Raw genomic sequence first — 23,082 nt, 5'->3', positions numbered from 1 at the left:
ACCGCGCCACATGACTAGCTCTAACACGCTGAGCGCCACGAGACGGTCCTACCTGTACTGCTACTCGACCGCAGCCGAGGGCACTGGAGCCTCCATGTCGAGTCTCGAAATCCGTCTACTCGTCGTCGCGCTTGCGCTTGCGGCCCGGCTCCTCCTCCGCCGGGTCGACGCCCGCGCAATGCATGTTGAACTTGACAAGGGCCTCGGGCGCGAGGGCCGCAAAGTCGGCGCGCTTGACCACTGCGCGAGAGGGGGCGGGGGTGTGCGCGAGAGGGGGGGGGTGAGTCGGCGGGCTGTGATCAGTCTTGCGTTGGCCCTCCCTCACCGTTCGCCATGTTTGCCTTCATGAAGGCGAGGCAGTTGCGCTCGAGCTCGGTGGCGCCGTAGACGTGCGCGAGGCTGAGGAGCGAGCACGCCATCTCGCAGGACAGCTTGTCGCACAGCTGCCCCTCCGCCCAGCGCAGCAGCCGCAGCACGCCGTACTTGTGCGCCGCGGCGAGCACCGCCTGCAGCTGCGCGATGCTCTGCTCCGCCGCGCCAGAGGAGGCGCCGCCCGAGGCAGCGGCGCCCGAAGAGGAGGAGGAAGCCTCCGACGAGCCCTCCTCGCGCAGCACCTTGAGCACCTCGTCAAAGTCGTCCGTGTACAGAAAGTGCAGCAGCGCCTTGAGCGCGGGCGGCGGCACGTCCGTCACCTGTCCACAGCTGGAAAACGCATAACGACACCGCTGACATTCGGCCGCCGAGTCCCAACTGTGTCACCGTGAGCGTGCGCGTGGAGCTCTCGCGCATCTCGTGCGAAAAGGCGGCCGCGAAGACGTCGCTGCGCTGGCTGAGGATGATTGTGTGCGCGCTGAAGGCGACCGGCGCAGCCTCGCCGAAGGCGGCCTCGATGGTGACGTCGGAGTGACGCCCCTCGGTGAGGAGAGAAAGAAAGTCGGCCTGGAGCGTCGGCGGCGGCACCTCGACTGACGGCGGCTTGTGCTCGTAGACGACGTCCGTTTTCCCCACTCGGATCTGCCCGCCGCTGGGGTGCTCCTTCATGACCGCCTCCTCGATGCACACCTTGAAGCAGATCGAGTCGTCCTTGACCCACTCGCTGCCGAGAAGCTCGTCGAAGGACAGGCCAAAGAGCCCCTTCGAGTCACTGTGCAAATCTGGACCGCCAACGAAGCAGGCGGGCTCGTAGCCCTCGCGCGCGGGGACGGCCACCCGCGTCGCCTCCCCCAGCGGCTGGAACTCTAGGCTCGCGTCCCGCACGAAAAAGCGGTAGCACAGGTTGGTCCCGTAGTCGTCCGCCCTGCGAATGAGTGCAAGGGTGCCGCGAGGAATGGAATCGAAGACCTGGTAGTCATCGTCCGCTTCGTGCTCCAGGCTGCCGCCGCGCGGGCTGAAGACGAGCATGTACGTCGAGTAGCCGTCCGTTGGGTCGACCTGGAAGATGTTGCTGTTGGTGCACTCACGCCCCTCCTGCGTGAGCTGCTGCTCGAGCCAGGAGAGGCCCTGCACTTCCCAGACAAACTCGTGCTTCGCCACGTTGCTCGCATACGTCACGGTGGATTTGGCCAGAGCGGAGGAGGAGGGCGGCCGCTTCTGCTCAGTTGGCCGAGGTGCGCCAGGCATGTTCTCCGCTAGGTCGTTGTCGATTGTCCTCCGCTGACCGCGAAGGCTTAAAACTTCGCCGCGGACGGCAGCGTTCGCGTATCTCTCTTTCTCCAACTCGCGCCGCAGCCGCTGCCGCTCCCGCGCTTCTGCGACTTCGTTGTCAGCGGTGGCCCTGTCGTTTATGAGGGTGGCTCGCAACGCACGCTGCTCCTCGATGCGCGCGCGAAGCTCGTGTGCGGTGAGGTGCTCGTCGCCGTCTTCCATCGTCACTTCCGCGCGCTAACGCACTTGAGGCCGCGCCGGCGCACAACGGACCGGCCGCAAAAAAGAAAGAAGCGAGCTGGCCGTTGTGCGCGCGCGCGCACGCACACAGAGAGAGAGAGAGAGAGAAAAAAAACCGCCAATGGCCGTTATCCGTTAGTGCGGACGTCGCCGCGGCTCGCCTCTGCCGCGGCGGCTGCTGCGCGCACGCGGCGGCGCCGCTCTCTCGCGAGACGGCTGGCGACGCGGCTCGCCGCCGACGTACGGTGCGCTCGTCCGACGGTCCGCAGCGTGGCGTGCGCGGCGCTGAGCGCCGCTCTGCGAGCGCCTCTGCGCCTGCACTGCCTGTCTCTGTTGCTGCTGGTGGTGGTGGTGCTGCTGCTGCTGGTGCCGATGCTGCTGCTGGCGCGGCGCGGCTGTGCGAATGGGCTCGACGCGCGCGTCGCGAGCGTCTGACGCGGCGGGCGGCGTCGGGCAGGTGCGCTTCTCTCTCGGGTGGTGGTGGTGGTGCTGCTGCTGCTGCTGGTGGTGCAGATGCTGCTGCTGGTGCGGCGCGGCTCTCCGACGCGACTCGATGCGCGCGTCGCGGCTATCTGACGCGGCGGGCGGCGTCGCGGGCGGCAGCGATCGCGGCTCGACGGTGGAGGTGGAGGCTGGTGGCTGGAGGCTGTGCTGGTGGACCTTTGACTAACTCTCACCCGCCGCCGCTCCGACGGTGAAGCGGATCGACGACTAGTTCGTGCTCGGACTGCCTCGCAGTCAACCCGTCGTGCGACAGGCCGTCTAAGCCTGGCGCCGACCCGGTGTTTTGACACCCAAACACTCTACCTTAAGCTCCTGAGGGGCGCGTGGTTTTAACCACGTAGTAGGACTACAACCCACCACAGACACCCTCCCCACTCCTCACGTGTACACACTCCCTCACCCTCTCCTCTCTCCTCTCTCTCTCTCTCCTCTCTCTCTCTCCTCTCCTTGTCTGTGCTGTCTGCCTGACTCAGGCACTAACTCTGCCGATGCGTGATTGTGTGTGGGCTGCTCCGAGGGGGCCCTCTGTGCGATCCGACGGGTAGGGGGGCTGTGCCCGGGCGGTGTCCGGTGTGGAGTCCCCTTCTGATCCCGCCTGGGATGTTGGGTGTGAGGTTGTGGCGGCTTCGATCCCAAGGGGGGGAGCTGATCCCACTCAATAACCAACTCTCAGGGGCAGTAGGTGGGCGAGCTTCAGGCACGCTCATCTCGATCGTCAAGACGTTGCTACGCGCGGTCTTCCGCGGGGGGAGCTGCGTCGACGGGTGCGGGACCGCGGCGCAGCCAGTGCCGCGGCGAGGCCTCCGGCTGTTTGCGGCGGGCGGCTTGCTGCTCGCTGCGATGGCGAAAAACTCGTCTCGCCACACGCCAAGGGCTTATGCTCTGGCGAGACGTGAGGCGCATGCGCCCAGGAGGGGAGGGGGCATGTGTAACGACACTGCTAGAGATGCCTTTCGGGGCCCAGAGATAAAACTTCTGTGATGCCATGCGTGACCTAGTAGTGTCCCCAGCTATGGGCGTGTCCACGTTGGAGCCAGGTGTGGTGTGGGCGCGAGAATAGCTCCGCCGTTCATGGAGGCAACCGATGCGAGTCGACTGGTGTGTGTCGTCGTGGTTTCGTATCAAGAATTCTCTCTCTCTCTCTCGCGCGCACACACACAAAGACGCTGCCCCCTCACACCCCGCACCGCACATCACACACCCCTCGTGGCCGTTCTTCAGTCTGCGGCCAGGGCGCGCTGCACCGGGCCAACCTGCGGCCGTCGCTACGAGCGGCGGGGCTCACCGCGGGGCAGCGCGCCGACGACGTCGAATGCGCCGCCGTGGCATCGCGGCGCCGACGACCAGGCTCAGAGGATGACCCCGGGTAAGCGTTCCCGTGCCTCGACAACTGCCGCTGGTAGGCGCGCCGCGCCGAACCATGGCGGGCGCGCCGCGGCCGCGCGCAACCTTCGTCACAATGCCAACCGCGCGCGGCCGTCGACCGGCAAGCACACGCCTCGACTCGGACACACTGTTCCGAGGGCAAGGGAGAGGGGCTGGCCCCTAGCCCGAGAGGGGAGCTTCCGAGACCCACTACAAGACCACGCACGCATCATCCCGCGGCCTGGCGGTCGGCGGGATTGCAACCAGTCTTCGCGTGCCGCCTGTCGTTCACTCGGGCGCCTTGGGCGTCGGGGTGGCGAGCAGGGGACGCAGCTCTGAGCGCCCAGCGACGCGTGCCGGATGGAGTCCGGCCGCGGGTGACTAGGGAAGTTCGCTCAGGATGTGTGGCAGCCGCCCTAGTCCGACGGGTAGGGGGTCTGTGCCCGGGCGGTGTCCGGTGCGGAGTCTCTCTCTGATCCTGCCTGGGATGTTGGGTGCGAGGTGTGGCGGCTTCGATCCCAAGGGGGGGAGCTGATCCCACTCGGTAACCAACTCTCAGGGGCAGTAGGTGGGCGAGCTTCAAGCGCGCTCATCTCGATCGTCAAGGCGTCGCTACGCGCGGTCTTCCGCGGGGGGAGCTTCGTCGACGGGTGCGGGACCGCGGCGCAGACAGTGCTGCGGCGATGCCTCCGGCTGCTGCGGAGAGTGGCTTGCTGCTCGCTGCGATGGCGAAGAACTCGTCTCGTCACACGCCAAGGGCTTATGCTCTGTCGAGACGTGAGGCGTATGCGCCCAGGAGGGGAGGGCGCATGCGTAACGACGCTGCTAGAGATGCCTTTCGGGGCCCAGAGATAAAACTTCTGATGCCATGCGTGACCTAGTAGTGTCCCCAGCTATGGGCGTGTCCACGTTGGAGCCAGGTGTGGTGTGGACGCGAGAATAGCTCCGCCGTTCATGGAGGCAACCGATGCGAGTCGACTGGTGTGTGTCGTCGTGGTTTCGTATCAAGAATTCTCTCTCACAACCAAGAACTGGCACGGCCCGCAAATGCAGCGTTTGTCGGTCGTCCTCCACACCGCTGTGGCGTGGCAGACGGTGAACGAGCTAGCGTGCGGGGAGAGCGGCATTGTGCATGGTGCGGAGTGCATTGCCGTTCTTAACGGAGTCGCTTAGGCGGCTCCGTTGGTGAGCCGGTGTGTGTGCCAGTCCGCGCCAGTCCGCGCCCTTGTCGTGCCAGTGTGCTCTGCGTGAATTCTTTTAGCGAGGCGTGGTAAGAATTCTTTTATTGGGAGTCGGCGTTTTCCGCCGAGCTGCCTGAGCCCGGTGTCGCGTGCTGCGTCACTGAAGCAGCCAATGCGGTACGCCTACATCGTTTTGTACCTCCTCGCGCTCGCCGGCTGGAACTATGTCTGCTGGCTACACTACTCGGACGTCTCGAACGACAGCATGATTGCCTCTCGCGCGGTGCGGCCGGCGGCGGCGGCACGGCGGGCGGAGAGCGTGCCGGCTCGCTTTGAAGCCTCCGCTGCCTCCGCCTCCGCCTCCGCCTCCGCCTCCTCTTCTACCGCTACCTCCACCGAGCGCTCCACCTCCGCCGCCTCCGCCGCCGACCCGGCGTGCCCGGGTCGGCGGCCGTACCACACGCTGCTGACGTCGCAGGCGACCACATACCAGGCGTGGCAGTCGCGCATCATGTACTACCACTTCGTCAAGCAGCGCAAGCTCGCCGGTCAGCGCAGCGACAGTGGCCGCCTTCGCGCGGCTGTGAACAGCGTCTCTTCACACCTCCCGCTGTGAATAGGCCCGTGCGGCGAGATGGGCGGCTTCACGCGGCTGGTCGCGTCGGAGGGCGGCAAGCCGGACGGGCTGGAGGCGGAGATGCCGTCCTTCTTCGTGCGGCAGTACACCACCGCCGAGATTGCGCGCTACGGCCACTTCGGAGTCCTCAACCGCCCTTTCTCGGTTGTCCAGTTCGCGGACCGGGGCGGCTTCGAGGCTCTCCAGGAGCAGTTCGTGTACATTGCGGAGACCGACCACGTGCTCATGCGCCCGCTGTAATATGGTTATATCATTATTCTCGCTCAATTGTATAATTAGGAGACCGACCACGTGCTCATGCGCCCGCTGCCGAACCTGGCGACACTAGACAAGGCCGCCGCCTTGTCCTTCGGCTACACGCACTGCTGACCCTGACCCGACCCTAACCCCAACCCCAACCCCTACCCCTACCCCCAACCCCAACCCTAAACCTCACCCTCACCCTCACCCCAACTCGGCAGGCCGCCGCTTTCTCCTTCGGCTACATGCACTGCGGCTCCTCGCACCAGGTACCCACTCCCCCCACCCAGCCGCAGCCCCTCTGTCGTGTGGTGCTGCCTCTCCCTGAGAACGCTCACACATCACCGTGTGTGCTCCGTGTGCGTGTGCGCCCCGCCTTTCGCGCTAGGACGTGCATTCCGTCGTCGAACACAGTATGTGGACTGACGGTGCGGAGGCAATGCCAACGCTCGCCTAGTGCGCCACTGACTGGCCGACTGTCTGGCCCTCGCACCAGCCTCTGCTCGACAAGTTCGCACCCGGCGTCACGTACTCGGACGTCCAGCCCGTCGGGCCGAGCCCGCTGGTGGTGAGCAAGCCTGTGCTGCGCCGCCTCTCTGACCCTAACCCTCACCCACACCCTGACCCTAACCCACCAACCCTAACCCTTATCCTTATCCTAATCCACACCCTCGCCCTAACCCGAACCCTAACCCGAACCCTAACCCGAACCCTAACCCGAACCCTAACCCTAACCCTAACCCTAACCCTAGGTGAGCAAGCCCGTGCTCCGCCGCCTCGCGCCGCTCTGGCTCAACCTCTCGCTCGCCCTCAAGCTCGACCCTGTCGCGGACCGCCGCTTCGGGTGGGTGCTCGAGATGCTCTACCCTAACCCTAGCCTTAACCCTAACCCTAACCCTAACCTTAACCCTAACCCTAACCCTAACCCTAACCCTAACCCTAACCCTAACCCTAATATTAATTACTATTAATTAAGGTGGGTGCTCGAGATGTGGGGCTACTCGATCGCCGCCGCCAAGCTGGGGGTTCGCCACGACGTGCTCTCCCACTTCCAGGTCGAGGGCTAGCCCTAACCCTAACCCGAACCCTTACCCTAACGCCACGACGTGCTCTCCCACTTCCAGGTCGAGGGCGGCGCCGGCATCTCCGCGAGGCGTGATATTCATTTATACTAATTAACATAAATGAATTAAATTAATCTCAAAGTAATAGAAATTAATATCAGCCGGCATCTCCGCAAGGAGCGCGATGAGCCGAGGCGTCTACATCTTCCACTACACCTACGGGCTCGAGTACACCCTCGCCGGCCGGCCGCAAGGCTCCGCCGTCTAGAAGCGGAAGAGCGTAGCCTCGTAGTCGAACCAGCGCCAAAGGGCAGGCACGGATGCGGCCGTACTCAGCGGTGTTCACTGTATTCGCAGCCCCGGGCCCCGAAAGCGCACAGTGACAGTCAGACACGCAACACGGTATTCATTGCATTCGCAGCCCCTCGTCTGCACGCAGCGCTATGCGCACTCTGCATGCTGCCGCCTTCCCGCCCCGAGGTCGCTGTACTCAGCACGTAGGCTCCGGCACCATCGGCGAGTGGTCGCTGGACAAAAGGCACTACGGGGGAGCCTACCCGCCGAGGCACATGCAGCCGCCGCCGTCGGGCGCCTCGGACGGCACGGCCTGGCTGCTCGAGGCGCGGGACGACTAGAAGAGGAAGAGCGTGTGTTCTCGCCTCCCAAGTAGCGCTCGAGAGGTCACGCATTCATTCAGCCGTATTCGGCCGTACTCAGCCGCATTTCGGTCGCCCGTCTCCACGCGGCGCTCCGACGCCTCTGCACGAAGCCCTCTTCCCGCCCCGAGGCTGGCGCCTTCACACACGTACCTTAAGGTAGGCGTGGAACGAGGCGAGCGGGAACATCTCCACCTGGCCCGAGTCGCTGGCGATGGGCACTGTCGGATGGAGGCGCCACAGCCTGGCCACATCGCGGCGACATCTCGGCCCCGTCTTGGCCACATCATGGCTACATCTCGGCTCCACGTCGGCTACATCTTGGCTCTCGCCATCTCGGCGGCATCTCCGCGGCATCTCGGCGGCGTCTCGGCCTCGGCGCCATCGCGTTTCAGGTCGCTTGCGCCTCTTCCCAGGCGTGTCAAGGGGCAGGGAATCGATGGCTCTCCCCTCGCCAGCCGCGTGAGTGGCACCGAGTGGAGCTGGGCGGGCATCCCCGGCTTGGCCTTCCGCCCGGGCGGCGAGCGCATTACTCCGTGGGGGCAGGCCGGCGTGCGGTCCAGAAAAAGAAAGGCTCCGGGCCGTGTTTCGTCGTAGGCGAGCTCCAGACTCCGTGGGGCAGTGGCGTGTGGGGCGCCGCCCCGAAAGGTGTCACGAGACGGCCCACCGCCGCCAGTTTTCTTTTTTATTGAGCGCGGCATTTTCTTTTGTAGGCGTTGACTTCCACGACAAGGGCTTCTGCGCCTCCGCCGGCGAGGGGTGCCTCTTTGCAGACTTTGGCGGCGCGCACAACTCAGTGCGAGTCGGACAATCAACAGGTAATCAGGTCACGATTGGGTCCCTTGACGCAGGCGCGCTTCACAACGTCCGGTTCGAGGCGGACTTGCGGAGGTTCGACTCCTTCCGGCTGGGCGACGGGACGAATGTGAAGGGCGAGAGGAAGGCGTAGCGCAGGCCCTCGCCCGTGGTTGAGATTGGGTAGCACAGTGATTGCTCGCGGCTGTCCCTGGGTTGCTAACGTAAACCGTACTTGCACACAGTGCTCTCTGGTTAGGGGTTACAACTCTTGTGCGTCTTGATGCCACGTCCCCCGACCACTCGATATGTGTTAGTATCTGGCCGCGGGCGCTGTTTTGCTGCACACCTTTTATCCCGAATCCCGCTGTCCACCCCACCGAGACCGGCCCACGCCTCCCTACGGTTTGCCTTATATTCTATGCGCCAGTCCCGTGCCCAGTGTTGTGCGAGGGAGTTTTGTTGTAAAATTCTGTGCTGAGGGGGGGGAGGTGTGTATGGGAGGTGGAACAACGTATTCCAAAACCTTTCCCAAAAGCGACGTTTCCGTAATTTTCAGTTTCACCCGCAGGGCCCGTTCTTGTCAAAAAAACAACGCAGAAGCATTTGACTAAGCAGCGCTCCAACATCTTCCACACTATATACGTGTGGGTCTTGTCAAGAAGTTGCTGGGCCCGTTCTTGTCAAAAAAACAACGCAGAAGCATTTGACTAAGCAGCGCTCCAACATCTTCCACACTATATACGTGTGGGTCTTGTCAAGAAGTTGCTGCGCGTGAAAATTTTGAGCGTGACACAAAATTTACGCGCTGCGGCCGCGAGCATGACGCTGCCGTACGACAGCCCGCAGGACTTCGAGGGGTCAAAGCGGTTCGTGTGGGAAGGCGAAGATGTTGGCAACGCTCAGTGGGCGAAACACGCCGCCCCGACGCTCCGCCAGTGCAAGAGCTTGGTCAAGTACACGCGCGAGTGCAACCGCGCCGGCCGCCTCCCCGTCGTCAATGTAGAGAAGGAGGAGCAGCTCTTTCCCGGCGAGAAGGTCGCCTGGTGCACCGACAACTACAGTCTCGGCGCGCTCGAACCGTGGTACGGCGGCCCGGCGCCCGTGTCCACGTGCAAGCTGCTGAAGCAGCAGGACACCGACGCTCGTAGCGGCCGGCAGATCATCGTGACGTCGCTCAGCGCGCTCGAGGACTACAACCTCAAAGCCCAGCGCAGCGAGGTCATCTGCCCGCGAGCGCAACCGGCTACCCCCGCCGTTTGCGTCTGAGAGCGCGATAGAGCAACCGGCGGCTACGCGCCGTTTGAGCCAGAGAGCGCGATTATGCTTGGGGTTCGTCTACACTCACCGAGACCCGCCAGGCCGCACCTCAGACACAGCCTGAGTTGAGTCTCCCCAATCGCCACTGTCTCACAATTACGTCTCAGGTTGGCTCAGCATGGTCTCTACGGACCTGAGACGACTCAGTCAAGCAGCGGCTTGTGGCGTCGCAAACCCCGCCCTGCGCCACGTCTCATTGTGGCTCAGCACTGTCTCAGACGGAAGTGAGACGACTCACTTCGCTCAGGAATTGTGACGTCTCAGCCCAGCCGTGAGACTGAGTGATACGCGGCCGAAAGAGACGAATGTGAGACGCATCTGAGACGCATCTGAGACGCACCGGCGACACTGACACTCAGCACTGTGACAGCAGAGAGACGCTTAGAGAGACGCAGAGAGACGGAAAAATCATGCAAGTGAGACAGGGACGAAACACCCGTGAGACAGAGACGTCTCACCAAAATTTCCCACGGGCCACGGGGCACCGGGCCGGTGGCTTGCACTTTGAATGCCGTGGGGCTCTCCTGCCCGTGTCCCGGGCGTGGAGATGCGAGGGTCGCCCCCCCTTGCCCCACCACTTTGTGTGTGTGGAGACATTTACCTTACCTTACCTTCGCTTACCTTACCTTTAGCTTTACGTTCGTCACGCTTCACACGGTGTTGTACGGCTCTACGGTACGCGTAGGCGTCCGTAGGGAAGGCTCTATATAAAAAATGAGTCTCGCATGTCGCGCGCGCGGCTAGCTGAACTGTGTCGGCTCTCAAAAACGCGCTTGCGTGCCGTTTCTCTGGCGCCTTTTTTGTCACACCAGCCTGCTCGCGGCAGGCTCAGTGCTCAGTCCGACAGACTGAGCTGCGGTGATGGCGCAGTGCTCGTCCTCATCGGACGCCGCGCCCGAGACGCCGATCGCGCCGACGAGGACCCCCGCCGCGTCACGGCACAGCACGCCGCCCGGGAAGGGCGCGAGCGCCTACAGGCCACAGCCCGCCGACGACTGATCAGCGGCCCGTTCGCGCCTTGCGGAGCTCTCTCCTCGCAAGGGCGTGAGGGCGCCTTGTTGGCGGCGGCACCGGCGGTGCCCATGGCGAGGAGCTGCGGCATCTTGGGCCCAATGCCTGAGCGAAGAGGGGAGCCGGGGACTGCACAATAAAATCTTCCCAACTAGCGTTCGACGGCGTTGGTGCGACACAATTCCGCCATCCGAGCCGCGGTCTGGGCCCATCGGCATCTAGGCAGGAGTGCCCTCGTCGTTTTGGTACTTGTCTCGCAGCTCGCGGCTCGAGCAGTGCATGCCGATGCACACCGACGCCTTGGCGTGCGCAAAGTCCGCCGTGAGCCCGCTCGACGCAGGCATCGTCTTCAGCACGAGCACGCGGCCGCCGGCGTCGAGAACGCACACGCTGATCGGGTTAAAGCCATATGCTGTCGCCTCGCGGAGTGCCACGCTGCTCATCTCATCTGCCGCCTCGAGAGTGAGCATTGGCCGGCCGGGCGCGAGCCACGGGTTGCCAGGAGCCTGCGTTGCATGAAAGACGGAGGGGCTTGCTGCTTGTGCCGCTTGTGGCGTCACTCGCGCCTCCCACGGCGACGGGTTTTTGGCGAGCCAGGCGGCCCGAGCCGTCGCCTCAGCAGATGCCACTGGCACGCCAGCACGGAGGCCTGGGCACGTCAGGACGAGTGCGAGCATATACACACATATATGTTGAGGCGTGGAGCTCAAAAAAAGAATTTTACTATACAAGCCCCTCTCACAGCAGACTGGCTCGGACTGGCACTACAAATGGCACAGCAGGCGACGGCCCCTTACGGGTCGTCAAAGAGGCCGGCGTACTCCTCCGGCCGCTCCTCCCCCTCCCAATCCTCCCCGGGCTCTGGCTCCTCCTCCTTCGCCCGCGCCCTCGCCCCCCGCCGGCGGCGATTCCGTGCGGCCGTCGCCCCCTCCCCCTCCCCGCCCCCGTCACGGCCGGAGCCGTACCACCCAGCGCGCACGAGGAACGAGGACTGAGCCTCAACCTCGTCCAACCTCACCGCCCTCACGGCGGCGTCGCACGCCTCGGCGGGGCGGTCCCGGACCCCCCAGGTTATTCCGAGCGGGTCCATACGGTGGCGGACCCGTCGGCGGCGGGGGTGGAGGCGGTGGCAGGGGCGGCGGGTACGGTGGCGGCCCTCGCGGCCCAAACGCCTGGTGCGGAGCCGCTGGGGCGGCCCCACGAGTACGTTCTGTCTCTTTTTTTAGAGCCGCACGCGAAGTGCTGTCCCCCTCCAAAGCATGTGGTTCTCGTTGAGTCTGGTTCTCGTGGCCGTCGCCACGGGGCAGCAGCGGCGAGTCGCTAGTGTGGAGATTCCGGCCGAGTGCAGCGGCTGCGACCCTGCCGGCCAGCCCGCCACGTGGACGTTGCACGCCTCGACGAACTGCTACGCCGGCTTTGGCGCGGAGGACCTCGAGACGCCGCGGGGGAATCCGTGTTGTAAATGTGCATCAATCGACGACTGCTTTGCGCAGTGCGCCGCGACGGCGGGCTGCGAGGCGGTCGTCGTCACGTCGACTTCGCCGCTGCTCTGCTACCGACGCGGGTATGTGGATCTTTCCTCCTGCGTAGCCGATGTTGGCTACGACACATACATCATGCCAAGTGTGCCGCCCAAGTCTGATGGCGGTGGCGGCGGTGACGGGGTGCAGCTCAAGGCAATGTCCTTCAACGTGCGCCTAGACACTCGAAAATCAACTAAAGACTCATGCACCCACGTGCATGCACCCACATTCTGCGAGGCGATCGGATGCAATGATGTCGATGCCACGATGCCACTGTATACAAAAGTGTGGATGGTTGGGCGAGGTCTCATCGGCACACTGCCCTCGCAGCTTACTACCCTCACCCGCCTGAGCGAGATCGATGCGAGTGGAAACCAGATATCAGGCACGCTGCCTTCGCAGCTCATGAACCTCACCAGTCTGTCTCTGCTTGGTCTGGCCTTCAACGCGATCTCCGGCACATTGCCTTCACAGCCCGCAAACTCTGGGCTTATTCAGCTTGGCTTGCACACAAATCAGCTCTCGGGCACGCTGCCTTCGCAGCTCGCGGACCTGGTTCACCTCTCCCTGAGCGAAAACCGTGCGCTCTCCGGCACATTGCCTTCGCAGATCGCTCACCTCACTCGGCTGAGACTGCTCATGCTGGATGCGACTGCGCTCTCCGGTACGCTGCCTCCGCAGCTGCGGGACATGACCAAAATGAATTACCTCAGCCTGTACGACGACGCGCTCTCCGGCACACTTCCTTCGTATTGGCCAATGAACGTCTCCGAGATACAGCAACTCTACCTGAGCGACAACGCGATCTCCGGCACTCTTCCGGTTCGCCAGCTAGTGCCACGACTGCAGGAAGAGAACGGGCTTCAAATTCTCATCCTTTCCAACAACCAATTCGAGCTCCCCAGCTCCCTCGATCTCCACGCCCTCGCACATGCTTGCAGCGGCCGCCTTTGCAAGGGCGTGCCACCTCATTCGTGTTCTGCATTTGGCAACGCTCGGCTCAGCATGAGCAACCCATACAAATGCGTCCGGTGTCGGCTGCAGCCCGATACTCTTTTTGCCCTTCTGGCCTTCTCCGCGTCGATCGCCTCGCTTCTCCTCGTGATCTTTGTAGGAACAATGCTGCAACATCCAGAAATGCTCGAGCGGAGTTTGTCTACTGTGGCCATTGGCGTCCAAAATGCACAAGCCATTGCCCTCATGGGCCGATTGCATCTGCGCCTGCCGCCTACGTTTGCCCATGTCGCACAGATGTTGTCCGAGATTTTCACTCTGGGCGTCCATGCCGGGTGCCTCATGGAAGGACGCGAGCGGGATGCGGCTAACATCGCCGCGACGAGCAGTGGGGAGGACAGAATCTTTTGGGCCTTCTCCTACATCTTCTGCGGGGTCGCGCTTGCCCTGTTTCTGAGCTCGTTGCTCGCGGAGCTGGCGCTGCACTGCTGCCGATGGCGCCGGTCAGCTGACGGCGCCGTGGCAGCGTTGAGTGTCACCTTTACCCTGCTTCTCATTGTCTCACTCCAGGCGACTAGTGCAATCTTCGTGGCTGCAGCTGCACCCCAAGAGGAGCCTGCCGGTTTCCCCTTCAGGGCAGTCCCAGCACATATCGAGCTTATTCGGGCCTTTCAGAAAGCGCAGCACATTCAGCGTGTGAGGAGGAATGCGCTAGTCACCGGTGGTATCACTTTGGCGAGTGCGCTGCTAGCAGTGCAGTTGGGCGTGCTGCTCCGCTTCGTGCTCGCTCTGCGAACCTATCAGCTTCTCCACCTCCAGGGCTGGCCGCTTCAGCAACCGCCAAGGTGTGCCACAGCGGAGATGCGCCTCGAGCCACGCAGGCTGGCCCGGCGCCTCGACTTTTTGACGCGCCGCTTTGCCAGGCATGCGCTCCGGTGGCAGCTCGTACTGTGGGCGCGCCAGGCAGCACTCTTACTCATCTGCATTGCATGCGGGATCTTTTTGCAGAACGCAGCGGACAAGCAGGTGGTGACATACACAAGCACCGCGCTCTCGCTGCTTGTCGTTCTTGCGTCACTCGTCTGCCAGTGCCGGTTCCAACCCTTTATCTACGACCAGCAGAACAAGCTTGAGGAGATGCTGCTCTGCTTGCACGGCCTGCTGCTCGCCCTGGGCTGGGCAAGCGACGGGATCGCTCGCAGCGCTGCTCACGCCACACCACTTTCCTCTGCACTCGAAGCGCTCATGTTGCTCCTCTTGTTCGGCGGCATGCTCGGCAGTTTCGTGTGGCTTCTGGGCGACTTACGCGATGCAAAGCTCGACTTGGGCCGGAGGCTTGACAAGATTGGCGCCGCGATCGACGAACCTGTGCACGAGCGGCTGCTCGCTGGCGATGTACGGCTGCTGAGATGTTCGTGGCTGATGGACCACGAGGCTTCGAACGCGGCGTTCGACCGGGACGAGCGCGGCACGCCTATCATTCGGCGCCTGCAGGACCTGCCCGACGCGGCGTTTGCGAGCCCGGCCGAGGCAGAGGCGCTTTATAGCGCCGGCGAGCGGAAGGTGCTCGTGCTAAGCCACGGGTGGCAGACGCCGGGCCACTGCGACCCCCACGGCACCACGCTCGAGCGCGTGCGCGCATTCCTCGCGACCAAAGCGGCGGCGCACAGCGAGTGTTTACTCTTCTGGGACATGGCGAGCCTTCCCCAGCGGCCGCGCACTGCCAATCTCAATGCGTCGTTCCGCCGCGCGTTGAAGGAGATGGGCTCCTTCTATGCAAGCATTGCCAGCACGGCGGTGATACAGGTCAAGCACATGCCCGATCCCGCCCAGCTTCCCAAGGCGGCTTGCGTCACCGTTTCGAACTTGCCCGAGAGCGCCACCGAAGCCGATGTGCGCGCAGCGCTGTCTGGCTATCCAGCGTGCAATTTGATCGAGCTGTCCTGGGAGGACGAGGAGGTGCTGCCGGGGGAAACGCCAGAACGTAAGAATGGCAGATATATCGCGCGCTTTGCGTCGCACGAGCAGGCGTGCGAGGTCGTGAAGGAGCTCAAGACGGCACGGCCGCCGGCACTCGCAGGCGCAGGCATATTTCCCTACTACAACAGCCGCCCGTACGATGAAAGAGGTTGGTGCGTCTTCGAGCAAGGCGCGGCGAGCGTCGTGCTGGCGCACTTCGAGGAGGCGGAGCGCCAGGGCCGCACGCTACCGGCAAGGCTGGCTGCGGCGCAGGCGGCGCGGCGTAAGGTGATCGAGGTGAGCGACGACGGCACGCCGAAGAAGCTCGAGCATGGAGGGGTGGCGCCCGACCTGAGAGGGGTGGCGCCCGACCTCCTGCTGGACGATGTGACGGACAAGCTGCGCGATGAGGGCGGCGACGTGCGCTTCACGGGCACGGGCGATCGCGCGATGGTGTGCGAGCTGCTGACGAAGTTCGAGTGGACCATCCACACTAGCTTGAGCATGGGAGTGAACCTCACAGAGTCCGCGCGCAGAGTCTTGGCCCGCCCGGCGACAGGCTGGTGCTGGCCAATCCTGAGATATGCCTCGCTCAATAGAGTCGAGGCAGTGCGGGAGGTGCAACTTGGGGCTGATACGAACGCTTAATCATCGTGGTTCGTGCCCGTCTCTCCGCCCGAGTCGCGAGTGGCACGTTGGTCGTTGTGTGAGTGTATGGCTATGCCATTGTGGGTCTCACGATGTCTTATTTGAGGGGTTTTGACTCCTGTACTGAGCCCTGTCGAACTCGCGCGCAAAGTGCACGCGCCACGCCCTCCACGCCCGCCGCAGCGTCGTAGGAAGCGTGTAGCGAAACCGCGCAGCCTTCCGCCTCTTGTTCTCGTTTTACGTTTAGAGTCCACAGTGTTGCACCGTGAAGTCGGGCAGACTCCAGACTCCAGTGTGGAGAGTGTTTCCGCTACGCGCGCCGATCCGCCTCCAGTGCTGCTTGGATGCCCACTCCACCACACAGTTCACGTTCACACCAGCTTGGGACGGTGTGAACCATAGGAGGTATTTTCTTCTCAATAACAAGGCTGTGAACTCGCCTGTCTGGCGCCATGGCTCGCCTCCATCGTTGAGAGGTCTGCCCCTCGCTGGGTGTCACTCTATATCAAAACACCCGTTCGCGGTCCTCGGACTCGTGCGCACCCGCATCTTCAAAACTGACGGAAATGTTTAAAATATCGCGGTGACGATTAAAGGCGTGCAGTGTCCACAGTGAACATATGTGCCCACCGCCCGCTGCGTAGCCAGTCCGCATGCATGGCAGAGATGGCAGTGCGAGCGGTCGCGAATAACGTACAAAGAAACGCGGCGAGGGCGCGGCGAGGCCGGCGCTCGGCCCCTGCATCACGTCGTGAGCGCGTCGACGAGCAGGCCGAGCCCGTTGCCCGCGATGGTCGTCGCGCGTGAATCGTGTCGTGCGACAAATGGCGCTCCAAGAGTGATGCTCTTGAGAGGGTTCCTCCTTTCCGCTCCCCCCCCCCCCCCCCGGGCGCGCAAGGCGTGAGACACACTCTTTCTATTTAGGCTGAACAAGCTTTTCCTCTCGCACCCCGTCTCCTTTCCTTTCCTTTTTTCTCTACAGCACCCTCTCTTTTCCTCTCTATTTTCGGAAAACTCCAGGGAAACCATCAAATTTTCCGGGCTCTGAGCCGAGTCTGAGGCTGGTTTGGGCCCAAAATCAGCCAAATCGGCAAAATACCGGGTATTTTGCGGGTATACCTGGAAAACCCCGGGTATACCTGGAAAATACCCTGCGACCGCCTGGGTATCGTGCCGATTTCCTCAATTTTGCGTCAGATTTTGCCCCAGACCAGCTCTCAGACTCAGGGAAACTCGCGAGTTTCCAGAATGGAGCACCAAACACCCTCTGTTTTCCCTGGAAATTTCCGGAAACGCAAAGTGCTGGGGACCCTCTGTTTTCCTTTTTGTTTGCCGGAAAAGCTTGTGCAGGCCAACTTCCTTTCTTTTCACTTGTTAGTGCCAGTGCGCGCCAGTCCCGTGCCCAGTGTTGTGCGAGGGAGTTTTGTTGTAAAATTCTTTTCACTCTCGAGTATTCAGGGGTCTGGCTCTGGGGCAATCGGTGTCTGCTGCTCCCGACGCGCAATACCCAGTCTTTTTTCAGTCCGCTTGGTTGCACGCACAGTTCGTTTCGGCGCGACTCACCGGCGTTGATGATCAAACCCGGCGGGGACCAACCGGACTTGTGCCCGCTGTTGACCGAAATATATGAAGACCATCGTCGCCGCCGCTCTCGTCGCCTTCGTCGCGGCCGCGCCCGCCGATACGCTCGCGCGCAAGCCGCTCTTCTCGTCCCATCCACACCCTCCGGTCTGCGCAAAGCCCGATGGGTGCGACGCGCCGATTGACACGCTCTCGGAGACCATCCAAGCCATCATCGGAGCGTCCTTCCCCCCAAACGTCGTGTGCCTCACCTACTACTCCACGTGCGGAGTCATCGAGGGCCCCGTTGCCTGCATTGCCACCGCCGTCGCACGCCTCGTCCAGAGCCCCGTCTTCGGCATTCCCCGGTTCTTGCGCGACCTCCGCGGCTGCCTCGTGGGCTCCAGCTTCGCTGCAGCGCTTCCTTGCGGCACGACGGCCGACGGGAAGTTCCTGTGTGATCCAGAGGACAACGTGTGCGACTCCTGCGGAGTCGAATACGACTCCTGCAGCGGATCTCCGGATCCGAATGAAGGCATCGATGTCGTGATTGATTGCAAGACGTATTACGAGTGCTCGCCCTCTGGCGAGCCCCCGGACACGTACACGCCCGAGGTCTCGTGCTACGATACGACGTGCTCGTGCAACGGCGGCATCGGCCGCTAGAAAGCCCGCTGGTCTAGTTTGGCAAGATGAGCAGCCGAAGCTCTGCGTTCGCCTCTGGAGGCGAGAAGCGGCCTGGCGGCCGTCTCTGGGGCGTCGGTGCCGGTGGAGCAGCAGGTGACGAAAGTTAGGGTGAGGATTGCGCGATAGTCGGTTGAAGTCGCCGCCCTCTTGCTCTTCGTGCCTCTCCCCAACGTTACCGGAGACTTTTGCTTGATTGAATTCGCTTTGGAGTTTGCACACGCTGTCCTACCACGGTACACGGATACTCAGATACGAGCGCGAACAACGGCGGCCACTTCCTCACCCCTTGCCTTGATTGAACGCGGTCGAGAGGAAAACAATTCTTTTTCTTGTGGGGCCCGACGCGGTCGGGTGGACAGCAGCCTACACGAATGGAAACGACGACGAATGGCGGTCAAGGCGGACGTTTTTGCCGGTAGTATCGCCGCGGAGCTCACCACCAAGGCGCTGCTCCACCCGCTCGACACGATCAAGACCCGGCTGCAGTACACCGTCGTCCCAAAGCGGCAGCGGGCCGGCGCCTCCTCCATCCCGGTGCCCGCTTTCGTAGAAGAAGGCACCAGTAGCAGCGCAGACTCGCCGCCGGCGAGAACCGGCGCAGTCCGCAGCGCCCGCTATTCAGCTATTCCCACCACCCAGCCCGGCCCAGCGAGCGCTGAGCGTCGCTCCGCTGTCGCCTCAGATCGTCTCTGACCTGCGGCTTGGCTTCCGCGTGCTCGCTGATGCGACGCGGTCACCGGAGCACTCGATGAAGGACCCGAGCCTCCGCCCGCGCTCCCGCGCCGCCGACGCCGCCAACGCAGCCCGCTCACTCTACCGAGGGCTGACGCCGCAGCTGGTTGGCGTGGTGCCGATCGCGCTGGTGTACATGCCGTCGTACGAAGTTGCGAGCGGCGCGCTCAAGGGCACGCCGCTGCAGTCGACGCCGATCGCGGGCGTCCTCACCGGCGTCGCCTCCGCCGTCGTCCGCGTGCCCGTCTCCGTGATCAAGTCTCGCATCCAGCTTGGCCTGCCCAGCGGCGGGCGAGGCGCGAGCCCTTCACCCAACCCTTTACCCCGACCCTCAAACCTCTAGACCGTAGGCCTGCACCAGTCGGCGGGCGAGGCGCTCTCGCACGCGCGGCGAGGAGGCCGCGGCGGGCTGCTACTCCGAGATCGCCCGAGATGCCCCGGGGTTGCCGAGGTAGCATCGCGGCGGCCGAGCGGTAGGAGCGACGGCGTTGGTTCATACGAGGGCGCTGGTTCATACACTGAAGGGAGGGCCAGTCCCCTGCTGCAGGCGGGCTGTACGCCGGGCTGCGCGCGACGGTCGTACTCGACACCAGCTACGCGGCCCTCGACACACCTGCCTCGAGCGACTCCCCCTTTCGGCCAGGCAGGACCAGTGACGCCCTTCCCAGCCTCGGCTAGGTCGTCCAGTTCACTTGCCTGGAGCAGCTCCGCACCCTCGCCCTTCGCTTCTCGGGCGGCGAGCCGACCCGACGCAGCCCGCCGCCGTGAACGGCGTCTCCTCACACCACCAGCTGTGAACAGGCGAACTGACCGACCCGACGCAACTCGGCACTAAAGCTAACGCCGCCATCGGCTTCGCCACCGGCTTGTTCGCCGCCGTCGCGACGGAGCCGATCGACGTGGTCCGCACGCGGCTGATGACGCAGGCGCACCTCTCCGCCATGCTTCGGCTGAATCTCGGCCGCATCTCGCGCACCTCGGCAGATGACGCAAGCCTCGGCCGCATCTCGGCCATGCCCCAGCTGTATCTCGGCCGTATCTCGGCCATCGCTCGGCTGTACCTCAGCCATTCCTCGGCTGGCGCCGCAGGGCGCGAAGGGCGTCGGCGCCTTTGCGTACGATGGCCTCGCACACGGGCTCGCAAAGGCGAGATGTGGCCGAGATCGATCGCCGAGATGTGGCTGAGAGTTGTCCGAGATTCGGCCGCGACGCGAGTCGAACCTCGCGAAGGGCTCGCACAGGCGTCGCGTGCCGAGGGGATGGCGTCGCTGTGGCGCGGGCTGCTGCCGCGGCTCGTCACAAAGTCGACGGGCTCGCTCGTCTGGTACACCACGTACATGGAGGCGAGGCGCGCCTTCAACGCGGCGAGACGAACGTCGGCCGACGGGTGAGCAATGCGTTTGCGGGGTGGCCGAGGTTTGGAGTACTCTTTGGGAAGTTGTGCGCGAGGAGGGCTGTCCGGATCAGAGTGTGTCAACAGTGTGAAGTTCAGTTTCACCTTAATACTACATTTCAAGAGCCAGTAGCAGTACGGGATCGTGATCAGCACGATACTACACAAGTCACAACTCGCTCCACGCTCGTCCGCACACCCCACGCCATCAAATGCACTTCCTCAAGCTGACGAGAAAAGCCTGTGGGGACCAGCCCACCGCCTCCCCTCCCTTCTCTCTGGCTCTCCCATCATGCTCGCTCGCGCGATCGCCTCCCCTCCGCCCATCGGGGGCCGGCGTCGCCAGCACCGGCCCACCGCAGAGCGAGCTCCACACCTCCCACCGAGCTGCTAGCTCCTCCCTCGACCGCTCCGCCGCGCGGGCCTGCTCCTGCGCCCGCCGCAGCTCTCGCTCCGCATCGTCAGCGCGCTCCCGGGCCGCGACCGCTTCTGCGGCCAGTTCGGCGCGCGCGCTGACCTCGTTGGCCGCCCTGCGTGCCGACTCGGCCTCCACCTCCGCAATCCGCGCGAGCATGCTCTCCATCTGCCGCCGATTTGTCGCCCCCTCCGTCGCCCCCTCCGTCGCCCCCTCCGTCGCCCCCTCCGCCTGCTCCAGCGACCGCCCGCTCTCGTCTTCCTCCCGCAGCAGCCCACTATCCAACGTTGCTGCATCCTGCGGCAGCCTGTTCTCCCTCTTGTCCACCTCATCCACCTCCCTCCGTCGCCTGCTCTCTACCTCTGCCTCCCGCAGCCGCCTGCTCTCCTCCTCCGCCTCCCGAAGCCGGCGGTTCTCCTCCTCCGCCTCCTCTAGCCGCAGCATGCATCTCGCCCCAATCTCGGCAACTCGCATCTCCGATAGCTTTGCCTCTGCCTCCGCCTCGCGCGCCCTACGTTGGCTCAGTTCTGCCGCCTCCGCCTGCCGCAACGACTCCATCTCCGCCTCCTCCACCCTCCGCCTGCTACACGCCTCTGCCTCCTCCGCCCTTCTTCTCGCCGCCTCCGCGTGTATCCTCGCCGCCTCCGCCTCCTCTACCTGTACCCTCGCCGCCTCCGCCTCATCAACCGCGCTCACGTCCTCTGACTGCCTGCGGCTCGCGGCTCGGCTTGAGCGGCGCGTCGTCCACCGTTGCGCCGCCCGAGCCAATCGGACCTCGCCCCACGCCTCGCTGGCCGCCTCTCTCGCGCGCGCCGCCTCCAGCCGCGCCACCTGCAGCTCGCGCTCGGCTTCCTCTCTCTCCTCGTCGCCAGCGGCACCGTCGCAATTTTCGACGCCCTCGCCGCAGCCGCGCCGACTGAAGACGCGCTCACCTCCGCTGTCGCCGCCGTCGCGCTCGGGGCTAGCGCCGCCCACAGAGCAGCCCATGGGGGTGGCAACCCGACTTGCGGCCGCCCTCGTCGGGAGTGGCGGCGTACCGAGCGGCGGCGGCAGGAAGACCGCCTCGTCCGCCCTTTCGCGCGCCCTGGGGGGCGAGAAATTGGCGCCCATGGGCGTGTAGCTTGGGCTTGCCACCCGTTGTCCCGTCCCGCCAGTCCCTCCGTCGCTCTCGGAATCATGCACCACCTTGAGGGCATCCAGTCTCTGTCGAAGGTAGACCGCCTCGACCCTCGACTCCGCGAGGCCGATGGCCGCCGCACGCAGCTGCTCGCGCGTGTCAACAAGCGCGCCGCGCGCAAGCATCAATTTAGCGTGAGCCGCATCCAGCTCGGCTCTGGCCTCGGCCACCTCGGCCAGGACTCAACATACTCGGGCTTGCGAGTCCCAAACTGTCACTCCCCTTTCTCCCGGCCGGGGTGGGGCGCGCGCGGGGGCGGCGGGTGTGCGGCGAGTGTGCGGGATGTCTGTGGGCCCGAGAGCGATATGCCATGTCCGCCTTGCGTTGTTTCATTACATCGAAGGCTAAGCTCAAAAACGAACGATCTGGGGCGCCGGCGCCCCCCCTCTAACGACGGCCGGCGCACATTCGCGATTTGCCTGCCCCTCCAAAGCATCGCGGCCTTTTTAAAATGCAGAGCGCGCCGCTTCGGCCCGTGCGCCTCCTCGCGCTGCACGGCTACCCGGGTTCGTTCGGTTGTGCCGCCGAAGTCGACCCGCTGCTCGCGCTGAGCGAGGCAATGCGTGACCAGGGCTTTGCGCTCAGTATCGTTGCACCGCGTGCCCCAACCGCGGCCGACTCAACCGGCAATCCACGCGTGGAGGAGGGTGTCGCTTGGATCGCTGGCGACCAGACGAGCGCGGGGAAGGCAGCTTGCCTCTCGTGCACCACTGCCGCACACCGACACCTCACCGATGAACGGGTTCGATAGGTGGTTGGCTTTGGCAGGCGCGACCTCATGTCCGACCCGCACACCACTGCGCCTCCCTTCTCGCCGGACGAGCTGCCTGTGCTGACGGAGGAGGACAACGTGTGGCACGGCGCCGTTGGCTTCGACGCCTCCCTCCGGCTCCTCGAGTTGGCGCGGGAGACCCAGATGCTCGTCTGGTATAGCCCCAGCCGACTCCGCGTGAACCTCGAGGGACCTCGGTCTTGCGGAGCTCCCAGCTGCTCGGTGTGAACAGCTGTTCACACCGAGCAGCTGGGAGTGGCTGCGGCAATAGCAGACAACAGATGCTGGCCCCTTGTACTCCAACTAGCACTCGCCGCGGCACGGGTGTTCGCTCAACGGGTGTTCGCTCGCGGGTTGGGGTGTGCTGGGGTGGTTCTTGATGGGTGGGGTGGTTGTAACATGGATGAACCCTCAACCTGCACTCGTTGCACCAGGCTTCAACCTGCATTCGCTGCACCAGGCTTGGGACACCGCGGCGAGGGAGAACTCGCCCTTCGACGGCGTGCTCGGCTTCTCGCAAGGTGCCGCCCGCGCACACCACTCACTCACACACTCCTCCCCACTGCTGTGGGCTCCGCTTTGTGCAATGACGCCCCAGCTCGTCG

General features: G+C 64.0%; 5 protein-coding genes across 5 annotated transcripts; 3 read left to right on the top strand and 2 right to left on the bottom strand.

Annotated features, from left to right (window-relative positions):
* Positions 1–115: 115 nt before the first annotated feature.
* Positions 116–1,620, bottom strand: EMIHUDRAFT_117587 (hypothetical protein; the record flags this gene model as incomplete). Its single annotated transcript, XM_005772761.1, has 3 exons — positions 116–240; positions 326–692; positions 760–1,620. The coding sequence occupies 3 exons, from the start codon at positions 1,618–1,620 to the stop codon at positions 116–118; spliced, it is 1,353 nt and encodes a 450-aa protein (XP_005772818.1).
* A 3,934-nt stretch (positions 1,621–5,554) lies between these two features.
* Positions 5,555–8,688, top strand: EMIHUDRAFT_458562 (hypothetical protein). Its single transcript, XM_005772760.1, has 14 exons — positions 5,555–5,790; positions 5,863–5,904; positions 6,033–6,080; positions 6,308–6,379; positions 6,564–6,655; positions 6,788–6,866; positions 6,936–6,964; positions 7,053–7,129; positions 7,377–7,495; positions 7,695–7,765; positions 7,948–8,060; positions 8,138–8,179; positions 8,245–8,313; positions 8,383–8,688. The coding sequence occupies exons 1-14, from the start codon at positions 5,569–5,571 to the stop codon at positions 8,478–8,480; spliced, it is 1,173 nt and encodes a 390-aa protein (XP_005772817.1). The 5' UTR covers positions 5,555–5,568; the 3' UTR covers positions 8,481–8,688.
* A 1,761-nt stretch (positions 8,689–10,449) lies between these two features.
* Positions 10,450–11,334, bottom strand: EMIHUDRAFT_117585 (hypothetical protein; the record flags this gene model as incomplete). The annotated part of the gene is made up of 2 exons (XM_005772759.1): positions 10,450–10,617; positions 10,951–11,334. The coding sequence occupies 2 exons, from the start codon at positions 11,332–11,334 to the stop codon at positions 10,450–10,452; spliced, it is 552 nt and encodes a 183-aa protein (XP_005772816.1).
* Positions 11,335–11,916: 582 nt separating this feature from the next.
* On the top strand, positions 11,917–15,741 carry EMIHUDRAFT_242059 (hypothetical protein; the record flags this gene model as incomplete). Its single annotated transcript, XM_005772758.1, has 3 exons — positions 11,917–12,348; positions 12,418–13,979; positions 14,058–15,741. 3 exons carry the CDS (start codon positions 11,917–11,919, stop codon positions 15,739–15,741), a joined length of 3,678 nt encoding a protein of 1,225 aa, XP_005772815.1.
* A 1,626-nt stretch (positions 15,742–17,367) lies between these two features.
* EMIHUDRAFT_117583 (hypothetical protein) lies at positions 17,368–19,063 on the top strand (the record flags this gene model as incomplete). The annotated part of the gene is made up of 3 exons (XM_005772757.1): positions 17,368–17,916; positions 18,388–18,522; positions 18,671–19,063. The coding sequence occupies 3 exons, from the start codon at positions 17,368–17,370 to the stop codon at positions 19,061–19,063; spliced, it is 1,077 nt and encodes a 358-aa protein (XP_005772814.1).
* Between the last annotated feature and the right edge of the window lie 4,019 nt (positions 19,064–23,082).

This window comes from Emiliania huxleyi (assembly GCF_000372725.1).
Source record: "Emiliania huxleyi CCMP1516 unplaced genomic scaffold EMIHUscaffold_350, whole genome shotgun sequence".
Taxonomy (NCBI): domain Eukaryota; phylum Haptophyta; order Isochrysidales; family Noelaerhabdaceae; genus Emiliania; species Emiliania huxleyi.
Note: the sequence above shows the minus strand (reverse complement) of the source record. Positions and strands in the feature narration are given on the sequence as shown.